Raw genomic sequence first — 22,518 nt, forward strand, 5'->3', positions numbered from 1 at the left:
GGAATTTTCCTCCAGGGCAGATTGGAAGAGGCCCTGGAGGTTTTTCGCCTTCCTCTGTAGCATGGGGCATGGGTCACTTGCTGTAGGATTCTCTGCTCCTTGAAGTCTTTAAACCACGATTTGAGGACTTCAGTAGCTCAGACATAGGTGAGAGGTTTTTCGCAGGAGTGGGTGGGTGAGATTCTGTGGCCTGCATTGTGCAGGAGGTCAGACTAGATGATCATAATAGTCCCTTCTGACCTTAGTATCTATGATGCAGTGTGTCCCTGTTTTTCTGGACCCAGAGTTCAGTGGGGTTCTCTGTTCTTCATTCTTTATGCTAATCCCTCTCCCATCTTTCATGCAGATGAGGCTAGGGGAGTTGTCTCTGTTTTTCATTCTGTATGCTAATGGAGATGTCTTAATCTTGTCACCCTTGTCAGGAGGGGTCTGGGTGTGTCTCCCAACGCCCTTTGCTGCTCTCTGCAAGTTTTTTTTCTCTGATGGGTTTTGGTTTAAGCAGAGGCTGTGGAGCTAATGTGGAGAATCCTTTGCTTACTCTATAATGAAGTCACTAGACCATTAGAGCTGAGGAAAAGCCAGCCATGCACTAAATATAAGATTTGTTGCTTCTTTCAAAAGCGTCAAAATCCAGTTTCTCAGGATGTTTAAATTTGCTGATTGGAAGAATTCCCATACTATTACTTCATCCCCAGTTGGGGATGGATTCAAGGGCTATTACATGCTATAGGTTTCAGAGTAACAGCCGTGTTAGTCTGTATTCGCAAAAAGAAAAGAAGGACTTGTGGCACCTTAGAGACTAACCAATTTATTTGAGCATAAGCTTTTGTGAGCTGCAGCTCACTTCATCCGATGAAGTGAGCTGTAGCTCACGAAAGCTTATGCTCAAATAAATTGGTTAGTCTCTAAGGTGCCACAAGTCCTTCTTTTCTTTATGCTATAGGTTCTGTCTTAATCAGTGGTATGTGTGAGGGGAACCCCCTCAGTCTGCATGACTCTTCTGTCTAATCGTAAGAGCTATCAGCTGTGGAAGAGGCCAATAGCTATCTTGCTACAGTCCCTTTTAAACTTCCCTAGTTGAATGAAATCAGTTAGCTTTGATATAACTTGTGTAAGGCCTGCCCTACACTTAACTTTTAAGTTGACACAGCTACTGCATTCATGGATGTGAAAAAGTCACCCCCCCCCCCCCCAACGCTTCCTAGTCCTCAGAGTTGATAGCTGTATTTGACTGCTAGGTTGGGTGGAGTCAAGCTTTGCTCTTTGAAAAGGGGTTATATAGAATGCTTACTCAGCAGGTTGGATGTCTGCCTGGTTGGTGTGTGCTTTGAGAACAGTGGTCGTAAGGTTATGGATGTTTCTTTAGTTGTCCTTCTGCCTCTTTAACATTGCTTGCTTTTTCAAATGTACAAGTTTTCACTTTGTCCCCTAATCTGGTGGTACTGCTGAGCAACTGGTCTGTTTGTCTCATCTCTACTCAAAGATTTAACTTTGTACCTCTTAGTGAAACTTGAGTTGCTTAATATTTTTGTGATCAAATGGCTTAATATAAAATTGAGTCATAAATAATTAAACATTATTATAGAATCAGTGGCAACCATAACACAGGTCTAGCATTACTCATAAACCCTCTGCAGGTGAGGAGAGTCTTGGCTGGATAGTCCAAAAGACCAGAGGAGTTTACAGTTGCAGAAACTAATTATAGCTTGAATGTCTTAAGGAATTTACTTCTGTTTCTAGTAGCAGAAGTCTGTTGGTATCTGTACTGAATGCATTTTGTGACAGATTACACCTGTACTGACTTGGTAACAGCAGAAAAACTTCTCATTCTGATTATTTTTCTGAGAAACAACCACTTTAAACTGAAGTAAATGTTTCAGAGTAACAGCCGATGAAATGAGCTGTAGCTCACGAAAGCTTATGCTCAAATAAGTTGGTTAGTCTCTAAGGTGCCACAAGTTCTCCTTTTCTTCTTAAGTAAATGTATTTCTTTAGGGTGTGATTGAGATTCTTTAGGTTTATCAAAAATAAGTGTATATTTTTAGAAATTGCTGTTTTGGAAGCAACTTGAGTATTGCATAAAACGGTAATAAATTCAGCTGGTCAATAGAAATTCTCTTAATTTATGACTTAATTTGACCTTCAGTTACACCCATGCATCCCCATTGACATCAGTGGAGTTGCACAAGCATGATTGAGGATAATCTGGCCCACAATGTCAGAAATGTTCCAGAGAGGATGGATCTAGACTGTTTTCAGTGGAACTGTTTTCAGTGATGACAGAACAAAGAGTAATGGTCTCAAGTTGCAATGGGGGAGGTTTAGGTTGGATATTAAGAAAAACTTTTTCACTAGGAGGGTGGTGAAGCACTGGAATGCGTTACTTAGGGAGGTGGTGGAATCTCCTTCCTTAGAAGTTTTTAAGGTCAGGCTTGACAAAGCCCTGGCTGGGATGATTTAGTTGGTGTTGGTCCTGCTTTGAGCAGGGGGTTGGACTAGATAACCTCCTGAGGTCCCTTCAAACCCTGATATTCTATGAAATTAATATATGCCTTGTTTTTAAACTGATGGACAACTATAGGCTTGTCTACACAGGGGTGTTCTGGAAGATTAATCTGAATTTGAAGGTGTGAATTTAAAGTGGATTAGTTAAACTGCATTAAATAGTTCAGAATTAGTGGCCTTAATTTGTCTTCGGAAGTAAATTCAGCTAAACCAAATTAAGGCCAATTTTATTCTGAATGAGGGTGTTCACATGTATTTAATGAAGTTTAACTAATTCACTTCAAATTCACGCTTCTAGTTAACTTTGATGAACTTCTTCCTAGATTTCCCTGTGTAGACAAGTCCTAAGTTTGAAGACCGTTTGGAAGAGCAGATCAAGACTGGTATTGTATTGTATTGTAATGACACATCTCTTATAGCTTTTTTCAATTTACCGTCAATTTACTTCTTATAAACCAGTTGTGGAACACTTTAATTTTATATCTTCTGGCTCAGTCTAGTCAAAAGTATATCAGTGATCTGGTGTAGAAGAGTGTGGTTTGGCCCTGCATCCTATGTAGTTTTGTTAGGTAGGTAGTTTTTTAGGTATCTCCAATATTTTTTTAAACACCACCTTTTTGAACTCTAGTAGATTATTTTCAACTCAGTATTCTTCAAGTCATTAGCTGAAATTTTAGTAGGACAACAACCCTATCTATTGCTCTTATTGGTGACCACAATTAGCACATTGATCTAGGCTTTGACCACGCTTGAACTTCCATTGTTAAAACTTTTATTGCTCAGGGGTGTGGAAACCCCCCACCCCCACTGAATGACAAAAGTTTTAATGACGGAAAACCGGTGGGTGTGGATAGTGCTTCATCAGCAGGAGCCACTCTCCTGTCAACAAAGCAACCGTCCCTCAGTGGGGGTGGTTTTATTTTGTCACCGGGAGAGCTGTCTCCCAGTGGCAGAGCATCTGCACTGTGCACCTTACAACAGCCACACCATTGTAGACTTAGCTTAGTCTTAAGGCTTGGCTACACTTGCAAGTTAGAGCGCATTAAAGCAGTCCCGGGCGCCCTAACACATGACCCGTCCACACTGGCAAGGCACTTGGACCTGTCCACACTGGCAAGGTGCCTGGACTCTGCAGCTGGAGCGCTCCTGGTAATCCACCTCCATCAGAAGCATAACACTTGCTGCGCCTCGGCTGAAATGCCCCAGTGTCCGTGTCAGCGAGGTGTTGCGTTACTGCGCTCTGATCAGCCTCTGGAAACCTCCCATAATCCCCTTAAATCAAGTGGCCACTCTTGTCATTGTTTTGTAATCGGCTGTAGGAATGCAGATATGCCCTTTCAAAGCTCCATTTCTGACAGCCGGCTGCTTATCTGCTCTGGGACAAAGCAAACCATTACTGTGGAATGCTGCTGCTGTGAGTGTGAGAGAGGGAGGGGGGTCTGCTGCTGTCTGAACTGACAAGACAGATGTGGACACACTGCAGCGCTTTCCCTGCTGCGCTCTCTGAGGGCTGGGTTAACTCTCAGCGCTCTACATCTGCAAGTGTAGCCAGGCCCTTAGTCTCCCAGAGGAAGGGAACAAAATCTACAACACCCTTACAAAAGGGTGTTAAACATGTAAGGGCTAGTGTATGCTGGCAACACTAAAGCACTGCCACGGCAGCACTTTAATGTGCCTTGTGTGGTCGTGGTGCAGCGCTGGGAGAGAGCTCTCCCGGTGCGCTAAAAAACCCACCTCAACAAGGGGCGTAGCTCTCAGCGCTGGGAGTGTGGCTTACAGTGCTGAGACACTGTTTACACTGGCGCTTTACAGCGCCGCACCTTGCTGCGCTCAGGGGGGTGTTCTTTCGCTCCCCCAAGCGAGAAAATTGCAGTGCTGTTAATTGTCAGTGTAGGCAAGCCCAAAAGATGAAATAGCATGGTCAAATGACAGGGCAACTGAATGTGGTGGCTGAGTTTGAGAGTGACAACGATCAGCCAAGTTCTGATTAGTTCAGCTGCTAATGACAGCTTTTAGTCTTAGCCAGTGAAGTCCCTAAAACTTTATCAAACTTGCTTACAGATCACATTTACAGGTTTGTTTGTTGTGGTAACAAATGACACAGACTTAGGGTATGACTAAACTGCCCATGTTACAGCGTTGCAACGTGGCCATTGTAGTCATGCTTTATGGCCGGGGGAGAGATCTCCCGGAAATAAAAAATAACCACCCCGAACTAGGGGGGCGATAATGCGCTGTCTATACTAAAACTTTTGTCACTTGGGGGTGTTTTTTCACATCTCTGAATGACTAAAGTTTTAGTGCCAAAAGTGGCAGTATAGACATAGCTTAGACACAGCCTAAGTTAACATTTCAAAAAGCAAGGTGAATGACCTTCAACCTCAAGAAGTAGTATAGGAAGAATTCACATCTGAACAGTCATAGTTTTGTAGACTGCATGTAAAGTCTTTTTGGAGTAAACACTGGATAAAACTGGCATTTTATTATTTAAAGTAAATATAATGCATCTTGCCAGCAAGTCAGTAGTATTGTAGGAAAAATTCAGAGGGGAATAGAGTGCCCTTTATAAACAAAGAAAATCCTGTCCATGGTAAAGCCATGTAGAGGTCATGGAGTTGTAACAGATCCAAACTCAAGAGCCTGGCTAGTTTTCCAATAGAAATACAACTGATTAGCTAGGAGGCTGATATGAGAGAGCTGCTGATAGGTCCCAGGGCAGCATATCTAATGGGAATATCAGCACAGTCTTCTCCCCAGCTGCTGGAAAAGGAAGAAGATGTGACTACTCATTTGAGTTTCCTTTGGACAGTGGGTTCTCATTTCTAAGCACTGTGGGGAGAGGCTGATGGGAGAAAGTTAAAATACTGTAAGTGTGTAAAATGTATAATGTAGCCGAAAAAAGATGGAAGAAGCAAAGTCGTTAGGTGCGGGGTAGGGAACTGGAGAGGGAGAAGGATGAACTACGTAACAAAGTGATGCCAGGAAAGATATAAGAAAAGTGTAAGCGCAAATATTTGACCAATTTCACCAGTGTTAAGTGACATAACTTGACAGCTTTTTGTAATACCCAAGTTAACAAATCTATCAGATATTGAATAGCAAGCATTTGAGTATATTTCTGCTATTGGGCTCGCCTTAGTGAGCTGCATTTTAACATTGAACAATATTGATCATGTAGCAGCTACACAGGGCACAAGTAGTATTGACTTGTATGCTAATATCACAATTTATCTTTTGCTTTGGTTAGTAAGCATAGTCTTCTGGGTTAAGTGTGTCATGCACTTTTCAACCTCAGTGTCTGTTTTACTGACCATGCACCAGCTTGTGTTGTATACTTTTGAAAAACAGGTATGGAAATCCTCTAGAAGATAGGTTAGTTTGTGGATGCATGCATATGACTTTCAGATGGTCTGTTTGAAAGCTGTCACGGTTCTTGTGAACTGTCAAGGGATAAATACAACAAATGTAAAATGCTTCCGGTACACTTCATTTGAGTGTTTATATTTAACATTCTAAGTGCATTAGTATAAAAGCATTTCTTTAATTATGTATTCTGAACAGTCTTTAGTGATCCTTTTGCACATTACTGCCAGAATATAGTCATCTAACTTCAGCAGCAAAACTGGACAACTTGCCCCCCACAGTGGTCTAGCACAGCAGTTCCCAAACTGTGGGTCAGGACCCCAAAGTTTGTTACAACCCCATTTTAATGGGGTTGCCAGAGCTGGAGTTAGACTTGCTGGGGCCCGGGGCCCAAGCCTGAACCCTACCATGCTGGGCCAAAGCCCAAGCCCCACTGCGCAGGGCGGTGGTGTTCAGGTTATAGGTCCCCCAACTGGGGCTTAAGCCCTTGGGCTTTGCCTTTGGCCCCCCATCCTGGGCTTGGGTGGGCTCAGGCTTTGGTCCTTCCTCCTGGGGTCATGTAGTAATTTTTGTTGTCAGAAGGGGATTGCGGTGCTGTGAAGTTTGAGAACCCCTGCTCTAGCAGGTCACTTGTGACTACCGTGGTTAGACTGTGCAACTGAATTTATAGATAGAGACCATGATTCTGTTGAAAAACACTTTAAAAAAATAAATAAATAAAAATCTCTTATCTACTCTGTGCTTGCCCCATGTATTCTGAGCAAGTGCTTTAAGGAAGGGCCACTAGGCTTGATACCTCATTTCTTTAATGAGCACTTTGTGTCAAATCTCATCTTCACTTTTCACTGAATTCTAGATCTGTATTTCATATTTGTCAGGGGAGTAATTGTAATGTGACACTGGATTGTAACTCTAATTTGATTTCGTAGAAAATTCCTTGAACAATATTTCTCCAATCGGGGGCTGGAAGGAAAGCTCTTTGGGAATTTGACTTTTGTGACATAATGTTCCAAATGTGGGATTGAAATACACTTTATCTATTTGTATCTGCTGTTCTGTTGAAACAAACACAGTGTTAGCGGGATTTGACGTGTGAATCTGTTTTCCTCTAACAAGAATTATGTGCTTTAGGTGAAGGCGCTGAAAGAGAAGATTGAATCAGAAAAAGGGAAGGATGCTTTTCCAGTAGCTGGCCAAAAACTAATTTATGCAGGTAACATCTTCTAAAGTAAAGATTACATCTGAAACTGACAAACTTTCTGCTTTTCATTGATCTCTTAATCAATATCCCCCTATTCCAAGAATTAGGATTTTGTTTAGCCCTTAGAAGTACTAAAAACCAAAACAAGCTGTCTCATCAGTAGAGGGAGTTCTTTGTATTTTGGGATCAGCTCTCAGTAGTAGTTTTCCTGGTGCATCATGAACAATCCCGTAGAAACAGTAAGTATATACCAATGAGAAACTGGCCATGGCAGATAGACATTAGGGCTTAAAATCATATTCTTAATACTTGATGCCAGAATCGCTTGGTGAAATCCAATGGCTGTGTAACAACCATCTTCTGACCTCTTGCATAATGGTCCCTTTTGGCTTTAAAATGTCTGAATCCACTCTCCTCGTAGTTTCATTTCTGAGTTCAGAGGACTCTTATCTCAAGGACCAAAATATTCCCACAGATTTCTTCTTCCCCCAAAAAAGCCTTATTGATATTCTTAACATACGGGAAGCAGCTGTCTTGACCTCTCCCCAACACATCAAGGTGGGATTTCTGGAACTCAGAACAACTGTTCTCCTTCAGAGGCAAAAAAAGTCCTTTAATTGGAGTTAAGGCTGAGTGCAAATGTCAGTAACTTAAGAGAAAAAACACAAGTTTAGCATAAATAAAAAAGGAAATAGAAAATTAAGATTAAACTTGGAAACCCCACATTTGAAATAAGTGGAGAGACAGTTAAGGCAGCTATTCTGGATTCTCTTCACATCTCTGGTCCTGGAGGGTTTAAGTCAGGCAGACCAATAACAAACAGGCAGGAAAGTCCCCAGGATAGTGAAATGGACTTGTCTTGCCTGATTTGTTCTTACTGACTTCAGTCCATAAAGATGGATTTCTAAATATATTAACTAGAAAACTTTCTTCATAAAATGTCTTATGCATGTATTTAAAATTGCATGAAATTCTGAAGCTTCTGTTGGTTATGGGGCTGAAAAATCCTGCTAAAGCAGGGTGCAAGATTTAACACAAGTTAAACTTAACACAAGTAGCTGCACTTTTGAAATTCTCGAATTCTTATGCCTCTTTGGCAGCACTGTGCAAATTGTCTAATCCAAATAAAATTGTGTAGGGACGATGGGGAATAAGATACAGATTTAAAGTCTAAACTAAGGAGTCAAGACTCGTGTTTCCATAATCCTAGCTTGCACCATTATTGCTCAAAGATTTTTTTATTTTTAAATTTAGAAGTAAGGTATTGGTGTCATTGGTTATGTCAAGCATGGCATAAAATCCTTTCTCAGGAAGGTGAATGGGGAGGGCCTATTTTGGCTTTTTTTTTTTTTTTTTTTAAAGCACTGTGCTAGGCTTTGGTTCAACCTGGTGGAATTGTTGTGGTTTGCTTTAAACAGTAAACTGCTCAAAGGTGAGGATAACTTTGTTGTTTTGTATTTATACTACAGTAGTCCCTGGAGACTTTAACACAGTATTTTTGGGGGTGTGGTGCAGAGTCCGGTGCATACACACGGTGGTAGTTCCTTTCCCACACAGCTTACAAGATACATAAGGCCCGGTCTACACTGCGGGGGGGATCGATCTAAGTTACACAACTTCAGCTACGTGAATAACATAACTGAAGTCGACGTACTTAGATCTACTCACCGCAGTGTCTTCACTGCGGTGAGTCGACAGCTGATGCTCCCCCATTGACTCTGCCTGTGCCTCTCACTCCGGTGGGGTACTGGAGTCGACAGGAGAGCGCTCGGCGGTTGATTTATCATGTCTAGACTAGACCAAATAAATCGACTCCCCCAGCTGGATCGATCGCTGCCCATCGATCCTGTGGGTAATGTAGACAAGCCTTAAGGGATCCTCAGTGGGCAAATAGACCAATGCAAACGTTGGCCATTCAGACACTGCATCCACATTTCACCTTTGGTGTTCAAATGACCAAACCATTTAGGACTCAAGTCTACCTTCAACTCCCAGGTGGAGCCATCTGAGTGTGACACACTTCTGTTCATATCCTCGGTTGCCCAGACTTCCTACACCACAGGGCCAAGGAAATATTCTATTAACTACAGCTGAGGCAGCATATTGTTTTAAACCCCACTAATGTGGGAATGGGATCAGTTGTAAAAGTGCATATGTATGTTAGTCCCAACCCTTTCTCAAGACTTGCTGCCTTTGCAGGAAACCTGACTGTTAGAACTGAGACTATTGCTCAGTTTTATAGTAGGATAGTATTCTCTAACCTTCTCTCACCTAATTTCTCAGACTAGAGTTCTATAGTGATGGTATAACTGAGACTACTTTTACAGGATATTTATGTTTTGGATGATGAAGTTTTAAACCAAACTGGTATAGGTGAACTTAAGTATACTTGACCATCTTCTGCTTAATAACAAAAGATGCTAATCAACAATGGTGGTGCACGTTAGAAAGGCACGACTGTTTTTTGTCTTGTCTCTACCTTCATCTTTTTGCAAGACAGGATGGAAAAAAGGTTAAGCCTGTTTCACATAAAGCCAGTATTTGAGTCTCCTAAGTTTAAATTGGCAAAATTGCAGAGTCACAAGCTTGCCTCATGCAGAAACTTTTATGCTGATCAGTTGCTGGCTCTGAAAGGCTAACCAAGTCACAACCATGCAGTAGGGATATAAAGCGTGGAGGATATTGAAATTTTTTCCTTTCTCTTAAGCACTATAGGCAAATTTAAATTATTTGATTGAAATTTATTATTGATACACAGAAGTCTTCCTTCTACTGTTTGAAAAGATGAATTTTGAGAAAGGGTGAACAAAACCTTTTCCTTGAGATGATGATCCTGTTTTCAATATTATGGAGAATATTTGACACTGCTGGTGTTGTGCTGAAAATGTTCTGTCGGAATAGTCAGAACTGGCTTCAAATAACTTGTGCTATAGAAGGACACAGCAGGAAAATTTTATTTGGAAGCTCTGCAGACAGAGCTTAGGGGTAAAACATTCTTCTTTGGCTTATGCATATTCAAGTGTCTGCATAAAGCTATTTTTTAGGTACTTGATACTGTTTGCACTAATGGAATATTAAGATGAGCTAACAAACTGTTAAATGACTGCTCGATAACTTTCATATTGAACTTGCTAGGTAAAATCCTTAATGATGATACTGCTCTTAAAGAATACAAAATCGATGAGAAGAACTTTGTGGTGGTTATGGTAACAAAAGTAAGTTGCAATTTTCTCATCAAAATCACATCCATTTTGTAAAGAGTTCTTACTGTGGTTCTCAGTATTACAGAACCACTAAAGTCTATTTAAGTTATCTGAGAGTTATGTTATTCATGAAGAGTCTGTGAGCGCGCGTGAGAGAGATTCAGAGTTGAAACTTTGTCCTTTATCCACTCCACTGTGCGTAAATGTTGCTGTATGTAATAATGAACACCAATAGTAGAATGCAAAAATCTCCAACAAAATTTTGATGGCTCCTGGCTGATAAGTGGAGTCTGAATTTTACCGTTCACCCTTTCTTACAATCTCCCCTTTTTTCATTCTGCCTACTTGGATTACATTCTTGTCCTCCTGTTCATGAGTTCATTCACCAAAGAAGGAAGACCAGTATTAAATCCTCAGGTTCAGAACTTCCAAAGTTTCTAGTGGCTGCCTTTCAGAACTCATGACCTGTGGTCCTTTGTGTCAACTTCAACAGTTTAAACCAGGAAAAAACATGATTTGTGACATGAGCTGTGAATTTTGACAGCTGTGGCAAATTAGAGGGGACCATGTATGAGGACTTAATGAATGTAAATAAGTTTTACATGTTTCAAGTGGTGAGTGGTAGGGAAGAGAGAATTGTAGAAACCATCATGTTTGTAATAGAAACCTGTCACATATTGCTAACTAATTTATATTGAAGACACTGCATGACATGTAGGCATACTGGTAGTGGGTTAAGGTTAATATTAACGATTCACGTCTAATCTTAACTCTTGGTACCTTACCTTCCAACAAATTAACAGTTAAATGTCATATTTTCATTTTATCACCTTTTTTCAAATTTGTGTGGTCAGACCTTGCACTCTCTACACTCGTCAAGAATTTGCTGATGATTATCTTAAAGAATTTCCACTATAAACATTTTTGCGTATAGAATATTTATGAAATGTACATCTTATAAAAATGAGTAGGCATTCTTTTAATATATTTGGATTTGAATGTACTTGGTTATGAAGCAAAACATGAAGCGTCTAACATAGTACTGGATGTTGTAATTATGTATTCAATAAATCAGTTCTGATTGCAAAATTCTGGCCTTTAAAAATGTGTATCTTTAGACACTTAAGATGTTGTAAATTTAGGTTTTTCAATTATTCACCTTCATATTTTTAAGTGTCTTTTATAAAATCCACTAAATGGAGAGTTTGAATTCGCAAGTTACTATCTGAACCATAACTGGTCCTTGCAGAGCATACTTAGGGCAGGAATGTGCTATCTTAATTCTATTTCATTGTTTTTGTAGCCCAAAGCAGCAGCTGCTCCAACACCATCACCAGCTACAACACAGCAATCAAATGCTACCACTACTACTGTTAGTTCTACTACAACGGCTGCTGCAGCCCCTGCACCAGCCTCTCTACCAGTCCCTGCTCCAGCCCCAGCCCCTGCCCCTGCCCCTGCCCCTCCAACACCAGCTGCAGTGGCTTGTGAACCTGCACCTGTAAGTGCCACTAAAGAAGAGAAACCAGCAGAGAAGCCCATTGAGGCAACAGCTGCTATCAGCCCAACATCAATTGACAGGTATGAATGGGCCACTTGGAAACTGTTGAAACCATTCTATGTGAAATTGGCCATTATTCTTTCGTTTAGCTTTGATTTAAATTGAATCTGCCAGTAAAGTGGGACGCGGAATGAAAAGATGGCTAATTATTTTTCTCCATTACAATAGTGTGTATATGGCTGTCTGGCCGGTGTGAAGCTTTGCAGAGTGCACTACCTTTTTTTAGGGAAAGGACGGTCTTACGATTGAATCCGAGCCCTGTGGGTTTGAGAAATCCAGGTTCTATTTCTGGCTTTGTCACAGACATCTCTGACCTTGTGTGTGTTGCAGAATTACTGTGACTCTGTTTTCCCATCTAAGCTCAGCATACTTTCCTGTTTCCTGGGGTATTTCCTGATCCATAGTGAATTAATGTCTGTAAAGCCATTCTGGACTTAAATGAATTGCCCTCCAGAAGCTCAAAACCGTGTTTTGAAACATCTTAGTCAGATGCACTAGACCTGTTGTTAAGTTCTTACTGTGACCAGAATCTCACATAGTTTCTGGAAAGAATAATTTTATAAGGAATCTATCATTCTCACCTTTGCTAAACAGATTCCAAAAGATTGACTTATTCTCCCAAAGGGTTAATAAATGAGCTGCATCTTACCACTATTGGAAAATATTCATAATAAAAGCAATCCTTGACCCAGCTGCAAAGGTCTATGGGAGTTGGGTGGGTTGTGACAAATTGCATTTGACATTTGCGTTCTGGGGAGTTCAGAGGTTGAGAACCTCTTGTCTAGCTCTTGTTTGCCCTTCCCTATTCATTTTGAAGATGGTAGTTAACAAATACCTCAAACACACAAACGGGTCTGAAGAGAGAGAGTTCTTGGTTATTGAATGACTTCATATATGGACTGATACAAGTGAGTAAAATGCACTTAGTTAAATACACTTCTGGATTGTAAATATTAAAATTCACTCAAGTGATGTTGTGGACTGGTAGGGGAGCAGGTGATTCAAAGATGGCATAGAAACTGTTGGAGAGAAAAGAGGAAGGCCACAAATAAAACTTCAGGCTGAATATAAAATAAGTCTTGGTGTAAATGCCAACTCTGAATTAGAGATAGGAAGAGTGTAGTAATGGAAATAGAATCTTCTTTTTAAAATCTTGCTAGATCGTGGAAGGAGGTTTTACCATCAACCCAAATAGCTCAAACTGTTTCTTAAATAACTGTCCTCTGGAGTATGGATGTGGATTTCCCTGGCATTGACTAGTAAAAACAGACCTCCCCTCGCTTCGTAGCATTTCTAGCTCTGGTAAATCTTGTCCGTGTCAAATGATAGTGTGGTACTCTTTCCAGAACATTTTTCTTTATATGTAGAAAAATTCACATCCATTTAAACAGTGTTTTCTGAATGGTTGCCTTTTTGGAAGTGGATTCAGACAAACTGTGGGAACAAAGGTCTTCATCTGTCACAGGAATTTTAAAGGGAATGGTCTTGATCAGTTGTCCTTCAAGGGGCAATACTGAGAGATTTTTAAAAGTGCTCTGCCTTGGCCCAACTCGGCTCCCACTGAATTCAATGTCAGTTTTACTGTTGACCTCTGTGGGAGCAGTTAGGCAAACGCTGAGCACTTACGAAAATCCCGTTTTACCCTTCCTTTTCTCCCAGCCCTGAAGGTATTGCTTAGGTAAGCAGGTGTCAGCTCTTGAATGGATAAACGGTATTCCAAATATAGATATTCTTGATGGGAGTCAGCAAGAGTAAGGGTTAAAAACAGTAACATTTACGTAGAGTACAGAAGTATGTAAATTCTGGCTTCATACCGGGTCTTAAACACCCTTAGCTCCTTTAGGAAATAACATAGAGTTACAGATGCTGCTTCTATTTACCAATTATGTGTTCCAAACTCGTATATTTGAGATCTTGGTTTATCTTGCAGTACATCAGGTGATACTTCTCGATCCAACCTTTTTGAGGATGCTACAAGTGCACTTGGTAAGTGTTTATCTAAACTTTAGCTTGCACTTAAACCTTGTTTCATTGCAGCCAAAATAAATGGTGGGTTAACAGATAAGTTGTTTGCCTTCTCTCCTCTACTATACCTTTTATCCTCAAGATTATAATCCAAACACTGTTCCCAAAGAACAGAAGTAAATGTGGTAAAATCAACCTCATGTAAGCATTCTTCTCCCTTTAGTACAGAGGTTATTTTAACTTATATACAAAGATGTGTTGTATAAAGATGGGAAAACAAACTTATAACAGCCTTTCTGGTTCTTCCAGATTTCTTTTACTCTTTCCCAGTGATTCAACTTGAATTGGTTCGGATGGAATGCTGAGTTTGGTGTGTGTTTTTGTTTTATGTTGTGGCCAGTAAACACAACCAATGTGTGTACATGCCCTCCTCTGACTTCCACCCTCAGCCATTATGTTCACATAATTGAAACAACCATTTCAACTTTGACAGTACTATATAGCATGTGCACTTAGTGAATTTAGGGTCACTAGTTTGAATGCAGTTCTGGTCACAAATGGTCTCTGGCAGTAATTATCTCTAGAGACAGTGCAGTGACCTGTGAAGTGAGTTGCTGGTCTTCATTTATAGCACATGCAATTCTTGTTATCCATAACTCATAAGACTCTTCACAAAGGTGAGTGGGCATAAACTCACATTTTTTTAAATGTGGAAACTGACTTAGAAAAGAAATGACTTGCCCGAGAATCACACATCACATTAGCAGAGCTGGATCTAGAACCCAGGTATCCTGACTCAGTCTTGTCTTTAACTTTTGGCCTCTGGGCCGTAGTACATCCCAGAGAGGATTTTATGGAAGGACATTTTAGTTCCACAGTCTGTCCAGTAAAGAGATTACTTTCTATGGAGAGGTCTTTCTCTCTCCACTTGAATAAACCTGCTGCTCCCCCGTCATGTGCTACAAGGATGGATGGCACATCTGTCAGTCTTTCTCACTGTGTAAGTTAGCTGACTGTTTACTCCTTTTTCACTGAAGCAGTCCAAGTTTCACTGCAGGTTAGAATATCCACAACTGAATATGAATGAGGTACTGATGGATTGTTAAAACAAAAAAGTGGATCCTAGAGTACCAGTCACAAGCCTGCTTTAACACTACTTAGGAGTGACTGCAGAAATCAAATTTGAGTGCATGGTTTGCTGTTGACTATAGATGCATAAATTGCTAATATTTAGATTTGCTCCTTCATCTTAGCCTGTGCGGACTCCCACAGTATTCTTGCCAGCAAGTTAAAGAATTATGGGCTGGATGAATGGACTATAAGGTGGATAGAAAGCTGGCTAGATTGTCGGGCTCGGTGGGTAGTGATCAATGGCTCCATGTCTAGTTGGCAGCTGGTATCAAGTGGAGTGCCCCAAGGGTTGGTCCTGGGGCCGGTTTTGTTCAATATCTTCATAAATGATCTGGAGGATAGTGTGGATTACACCCTCAGGAAGTTTGCAGATGACTCTAAACTGGGAGGAGAGGCAGATACGCTGGAGGGTAGGGATAGGATACAGAGGGAGGATTGGGCCAAAAGAAATCTGATGAAGTTCAGAGTCCTACACTTAGGACGGAAGAATCCCATGCACCTCTACAGACTAGGGACCAAATGGCTCGGCAGCAGTTCTACAGAAAAGGACCTAGGGGTTACAGTGGAAGAGAAGCTGGATATGAGTCAACAGTGTGCCCTTGTTGCCAAGAAGGCCAATGGCATTTTGGGGTGTATAAGTAGGGGCATTGCCAGCAGATGGAGGGACGTGATCGTTCCCCTCTATTCGACATTGGTGAGGCCTCATCTGGAGTAGTGTGTCCAGTTTTGGGCCCCACGCTACAAGAAGTATGTGGGAAAAATTGGAACGAGTCCATCGGAGGACAACAAAAATGATGAGGGGACTGGAACACATGACTTATGAGGAGAGGCTGAGGGAACTGGAATTGTTTAGTCTACGGAAGAGAAAAATGAGGGGGGATTTGTTAGCTGCTTTCAACTACCTGAAAGGGGGTTCCAAAGAGGATGGCTCTAGACTGTTCTCAGTGGTAGCAGATGACAGAACAAGGAGTAATGGTCTCAAGTTGCAGTGGGGGAGATTTAGGTTGGATATTAGGAAAAACTTTTTCACTAGGAGAGTGGTGAAACACTGGAATGCGTTACCTAGGGAGGTGGTGGAATCTCCTTCCTTAGAAGTTTTTAAGGTCAGGCTTGACAAAGCCCTGGCTGGGATGATTTAATTGGGGATCGGTCCTGCTCTGAGCAGGGGGTTGGACTAGATGACCTCCTGAGGTCCCTTCCAACCCTGATATTCTATGATTCTATGACTGCAGTAGCTAGAATAAATTGACCGTTTATCTCTTTTAGATTTCCTTTAGTTTTCCCCATTCATGTATTGGTCTAGTTTACACCTGGATAACATGGATGGTCACAAAATGCACTTGAAAAAAGTGACCAGTTTAATGTGGTTAGGGACCAGAAGTGATGGTGTTCTTCACTTGCGCTATGGCATGTTTTTGCCAGTCTTAGTTTGTGATTTGTAGTATGAGTAAATGATTGATGTGTCAGTAGAAAGAATTGCTGATCTTGTAGATTAAGATCACCTCACCGAAGATAAAAGAAAAGGAGTACTTGTGGCACCTTAGAGACTAACCAATTTATTTGAGCATGAGCTTTCGTGAGCTACAGCTCACTTCATCGGATGCATACTGTGGAAACTGCAGAAGACATTATATACACAGAGACCATGAAACAATACCTCCTCCCACCCCACTCTCCTGCTGGTAATAGCTTATCTAAAGTGGTCATCAAGTTGGGCCATTTCCAGCACAAATCCAGGTTTTCTCACCCTCCGCCCCCCCACACAAATTCACTCTCCTGCTGGTAATAGCCCATCCAAAGTGACCACTCTCTTCACAATGTGTATGATAATTAAGGTGGGCCATTTCCTGCACAAATCCAGGTTCTCTCACCCCCCGCCAAAAACCACACACACAAACTCACTCTCCTGCTGGTAATAGCTTATCCAAAGTGACCACTCTCCCTACAATGTGCATGATAATCAAGGTGGACCATTTCCAGCACAAATCCAGGTTTTCTCAACCCCCCACCCCCATACACACACAAACTCACTCTCCTCCTGGTAATAGCCTATCCAAAGTGACCACTCTCCCTACAATGTGCATGATAATTAAGATAATTGTACTTGCACTGGTTTTCTGACACTGTTTCTCAAAACACAAATCAGTTACTTTACAAGTTTGTATTTTAAGAAGTTTCTGGAAACTTGGAAGGCCAAGGAGAGACAATGGTTAATCCCTGATTGCAGATGCACACACAACCACAATAACTTGTGCATGCACTTCTTTAAACCTGGGCCAAAGTTATTGACCCTGTATTGACCATTTTAGTCAAGGTGGTAGTCACTCAGAATTAAACTGATTTTTGTTTAATATTGAATTGACATTACTAATGCCATGGGGAGTCCAACTCTGTACGTGGTTTACCAGGTTATTTTGGATAAACCAGTGGTTCTTATGTATGTTGTCTCCACTTACCCCCTAAATTCATTGTAGATAATAGAGTATGTCTACACAACAGTGTAAGCCTAGGGTTGGTGGGATTCCAGTCAGCTGATGCATGTCAGGGAATCCTGGAATTGAACATCTACTTTGCATTTTAACAGGTTGAGTTTTCTGACCCATGCTCAAACCTGGGGCTCTGGCATCCACACTACTGTGCAGAAATCTGAGTCAGAGAAACCCTATCCCAAAGTCCCTAGTGCGCCCCACCCCCAATTGTCAACACTCTAGCCCTAGGAACATGATGCACTGCAGGCAAACTACTGCCCACCTTGTTTCCTAACTGTGGCGGTGCTATTGATGGCACTCCAGTGCCCATAAGGGGCATGCGAGTACATAATCTGCATAATTAGCTCCTTTGGTGACTGTTGCAGTAGAATGACTTCAGTTTGAGAAGGCTGATGCTGAACTACCATCTAATCTAAGAATTGGGCTCTCCAGCTCTAGACTGAGGATAATTAGGACATCAGTCTCCAGGGCTGTCAAACCATTAGCATGAAACTTTGCAATTCTTAATTTTTAAAATGGGATGTTCAATGAAGGTGTTTTTGGTTGGCTTTTATTTTTGTCTGTTTTTAAGTTAGATATTTAATATAGGTTTTAGAGGAAAAACACACGCAGCCCAGCCTGGCGGCTCCCGGCTACCTGGATGTTGGAGGTCATCTCTCCTCCAGCTGTGCTGAGCCAGGAGCTCTGCTGCTCTCGTCCCTGCATGGCAGTTGCTTGGTCCCACTCTGCTCGCTGTCCTGCTCCCAGGCCGCCCCTGCCCTCCTTGGGGCTGCATGTGCAGCGGCACCCAGGTAGTGTGCTTGGTGAGGGAGGTGAGTGGGAGCCAGCCCTAAACCATGAGATTCTTTTCCATTGTTACTTAGTACTCTTAGAGTACTATTAACAAATTTAGAATATGGATAAGTAACAAGAAAACAAAACTGTTGGTTGCTGTAATTGCAATTGTGAATTGTTTTAGCAACCTTACTGAAGTGACCGGACTGTGTCACTGGTACCTAGAACAGTGATGCACAGTCCCATTGAGTCAGTTAGTACTGATCAGCTCTGCCTTACTTAACCCCTCACCACACCATGAAGGTTGTCAGGTTACATTTCAAGGTAGAATCAGCCCTTTACTTGACTTGTGTAACGTGCTCTTCTTAAAGAAAGGAAGCAAAGCATTTAGAGTAAAATGACTGATTTTTGCATTCAATAGTAATGTCTCTGAATGTACTTTCTAGGCTCTTACACTGAATTTTTTCCCTTTAAAAAATTCTTAAGTATGCTACATATGATGAGGCAGGGCACGTGTGCACCTTTTCCCCTTTACCTTAGTGTTGGGACCTCTGGAGGCAACAGCCTAGTGTAGAAAGCCCTGCCTTGGAGGGCTGTACACCAAGCTGCTGCCTATGTTTTCTGTGATACCGCAGGAGCTCAATCAGTTTTTAATGAAGAGAAGATTAATGGATAGCTTGATCAGTCTGTATGTACCTGCATGGGAAACAGACATTTGATAAAGGGCACTAATCTTATCTCTGCTCTCTAATCTCTCAGACAGAGAAAACAAGATCCAATGGCTGCAAGTTTGAAGCTAGGCAAACTCAGACTAGAAATGAAGTGTAGTATTTTAATAGGATAATTAACCATGGAACAATTTACCAAGACTTTTGGTGGTTTTTCCATCTCTGTGATTTTTAAATCAAGATTAGATATTTTTCTAAAAGATATTCTAGTTCATCCAAGAATAAATTAGGGAAGTCCTGTAGCCCATATCATACAGGAGGACAGATAAGATCAGAATGCCTTGTGGACTTAGAATCTATTAAGTTAGGAAGGTGTCAGTTGATAGGACCATAAATATGTAACACTCAAAATTTTGTTGGACCCAATTCACTATCCACTGACTGTTCGGCGGGGGGGGGGAAGCAAGTTGCATCACTAAACAGCACTTCAAGCCTTCTGTTACTTTTCAGAACTTCCCTTCTCTGCCATCTTGGGTTGATCCATCCAATGCTTTACTGTGCTGTCCAGGCAGCCTTCACTGTCTCTCCTTACCATGTTACCAACTGTCAGTTGGTCTATACTTACCATTGGTGACCATTCCAGCTGTTGTGTTAAGCCATTATTTGGTTTTCCAAAGCAATCTGGCACAGATTTTGGTTTATTTGGATTAATTTCCAGCCTTAAACTGCAGGAAGCTTTTTAAATTAGGCCAGGAACTGAATATTAGATAGCTGTGAAGATGCCCTTGACCTTAGTGAAGAGTGAGGAAGAGGAATTATTAGTTCAAGGAGTGTCACCAACAGACTGAATCTTCCATAGAAGCCTGTATTGTGCTCTATCCCCAGGAACTCTGCCATCCTGTTGACTGCTTAATACAAAACTTGAACATACTGAAAAATGAAATCAGCAGAATTTGGCGAGTTTAGTGTGACTTTCCTTCACTTCCTCTTGAGTGAACGTCTCAGTTTTGGTATTTCTCAAAGTCTGCTTGCACCCTTTTACTGCATTTAAAACTGTTATTTTTGCCCCTCTAGTGACCGGTCAGTCTTATGAGAATATGGTGACTGAGATCATGTCAATGGGCTACGAGCGAGAGCAAGTAATTGCAGCCCTGAGAGCCAGCTTCAACAATCCTGACAGAGCAGTGGAATACCTTCTAATGGTGAGCTGTTTTTTCATCTTCTCACTTTCTCCCCATCTTTTGAGAAGAATTTAATCTTTGAATGATTTGATAACCTTAAAAGAGATAAGATGAGTAAAAGTCCACAAAGGAACAGCAGCTTTAAGTAGAGGGGCTGGCAGGTTGAGAAATGGATTTTCAAGAGCCTACTGCCTTAAGGGCGATACCTGCGTCTAAATTTTGTGATTGCCATATTTTGTACTCATTTATTTGGCTGCATATGCTAGGTGTGTATAAAAATTGGGAAGCTGATGTGGTGTGGTTTAATTAGCTGTGACCTGTCTCAATTGGATACTGCCTGTATCAATTAACTAAAAATGGTTCTCTTATTGTGACCAATTGAGGATAATAGTCACTGTTTTTTTTGTATTGGCAGTTATAATATCACAAAACAGACTAAGCCCTTAAAGCTGTTGGTTCATCCTTGGTGCAAATCGTGCTATAGAACCTAGGGAGCATATCCTGTATGTATTATAATAACTTAGGGTCTGGACTTCAGTGTTTTTCTTTAAATAGTAGTTAAACTTGGAGAGGAGTTGATTGATCAATCTGCTGAACAAGATACAACCTGTCTGTGGTAAGACTGGCTTTAAAAATGCAGTGCACTTCTGTTTGCTTGAGTGGAAATGGAAAATGGCTACAAGTCCAAGTGAATCTTGTTATGTTACTTCATGTTAAAATCTTCTTCATTCCATTTTTGTATTGGGTTACGTTCAGTTCTGTTTCTCAGCCTGATAGGTTACAAGCAGCTCTGGAAACTAAGAAAAATATGAAAATGGGTATGGAAGCTCAGTGGGACAGCTGGTTATTTAATGCATATTTCCAGTGTCTCTAGCTTTGGCTACATTTGAGTTCATTTGAAACTGTCACATCCCAGAGATCAGTTTCCCTTTGCTATTCCCCATTCATGCTTAATGAACTTAATTTCTGGCTTATTTTGAAGCTGAGATATACAGATTGTGTGTGAACAGGACTTCCTATAGACTGAGGAAGGAAAAAAACTCAAACTTTCTAGGAAGCTTTCAAATTGGTAACAGTTTTTCGTAGGCATCGTTCATATGTAAATCCTTCACGTTACTACTTACAGTTTTAAGCCAATGCTGCACTTGTTACTTATGACTCATTTTCAGCATAAATTGTGTATAACCGCTTATGAAACTGACTTCAAGCTTTCAACTGTGAGGACTAAACATTGCACTACATAACAGATGTAAAGAGATCTCAGTCCTCCCCATTAATGTTCTAGGTTTCACAGTGTTGGTCTCTAATAGAGAAATTTCTTTACATAGCTGTTTAGTAAGCCAGCAGTAAGAGAATTTTTTTTAATGATGTAAACTTCCGCATAGTTCCTGTATGTCTGGGATTGGGATTTGATGAGAAAGAGCTGGCTAATCATAGAAATGTAGGGCTGGAAGGGACCTTGAGGCATCGTCCTCTCCAGTGTTTCTCGACCTTTTTGATACCAGGGACCAGCTTGCTGCCTTCCTAAACTGTGTCAGGGAAATCTCAGGGACCGGCAAGGAGGTTGCCATGTTTGAGTCATTGAGAAACACTAATTCAATCCCCCTCACCCTGTGCCACCACTGAGGTGGAACCAACTAACTGCACCTAGACAGGGTCTGTCTAGACTGTTATTCAAAACCTCCAGTGATGGGGATTGCACAACCTTCCTTGGTAACCTATTCCAATGCTTAATTAGCCTTATAGTTAGAAATTTTTCCCAGTTTCCAACCTAAATCTGCCTAGATGCAGATTAAGCTGATTACTTGTTTGTCCTGCCTTTAGTGGATATTGAGAACAGTTGATCACCATTGACTTATCAGGTCCCTCCTAAGTTGTCTTTTCTCAAGACTAAACATGCCCAGTTTTGTAATATTTCCTTGTAGATCAGGTTTTCTAAACCTTTTACAATTTTTGTTGCTCTCCTCTGGGTTCACTCCAATTTATCCACATTGTTCTTAAACTGTGGCACCCAAAACAGGACAGCTACTTCCTGTGTTTCACATACAATGCTCCTGTTAATACTCCCCAAAATATTAGCCTTTTTTACAACTACATCATATTGACTTATTAAATTTGTGATCCACTGTAACCCCAAATCCGTTTCTGCAGCACTACCACCTAGCCATTTATTCCTTATTTTGTATTTGTGCATTTGATTTTTTTTCCTTCCTAAGTGTAGTACTTTGCACTTGTCTTTATTGAATTTCATCTTGTTGATTTCAGACCAATTCTTCAATTTGTCAAGGTAATTTTGAATTTTAGTCCTGTCCTCCAAAGTGCTTGCAACTCCTCCCAGCTTGGTGTCATCCGCAAACTTTATTGGCACACTTTCCACTCCATAGTCTGAGTCATTAATGAAAATGTTGAATAATACCAGACCCAGGACAGAACCCTGTTGGGACCCCACTAGATCCCAGTTTGATGCCAAACCATTG

At 41.1% G+C, this 22,518-nt stretch overlaps 1 protein-coding gene and 1 long non-coding RNA gene across 4 annotated transcripts in view; one reads left to right on the forward strand and one right to left on the reverse strand.

Moving 5' to 3' along the window:
• The window catches only part of RAD23B (RAD23 homolog B, nucleotide excision repair protein), a 56,451-nt gene that overhangs the window by 18,402 nt on the left and 15,531 nt on the right, over positions 1-22,518 (forward strand). For 2 of the 3 annotated variants that reach the window (XM_037902357.2, XM_037902358.2), the window contains exons 2-6: positions 7,000-7,081; positions 10,205-10,284; positions 11,576-11,853; positions 13,764-13,819; positions 19,935-20,062. In XM_037902357.2, coding sequence (XP_037758285.1) covers positions 7,000-7,081; positions 10,205-10,284; positions 11,576-11,853; positions 13,764-13,819; positions 19,935-20,062 — 624 coding nt within the window. Of the gene's footprint in view, positions 1-6,999; positions 7,082-10,204; positions 10,285-11,575; positions 11,854-13,763; positions 13,820-19,934; positions 20,063-22,518 lie in introns of those variants that run through there. The other variant, XM_037902359.2, reaches the window with a different exon arrangement.
• On the reverse strand, positions 1,959-14,635 carry LOC122465814. The gene is made up of 3 exons (XR_006290889.1): positions 14,551-14,635; positions 7,996-7,998; positions 1,959-1,972 (listed from the first exon to the last, which is right to left on the reverse strand). It is a non-coding gene; the product is annotated as an uncharacterized LOC122465814 (long non-coding RNA).

The sequence above is a fragment of the Chelonia mydas genome, chromosome 5 (genome assembly GCF_015237465.2).
Source record: "Chelonia mydas isolate rCheMyd1 chromosome 5, rCheMyd1.pri.v2, whole genome shotgun sequence".
Lineage (NCBI taxonomy): Eukaryota > Metazoa > Chordata > Testudines > Cheloniidae > Chelonia > Chelonia mydas.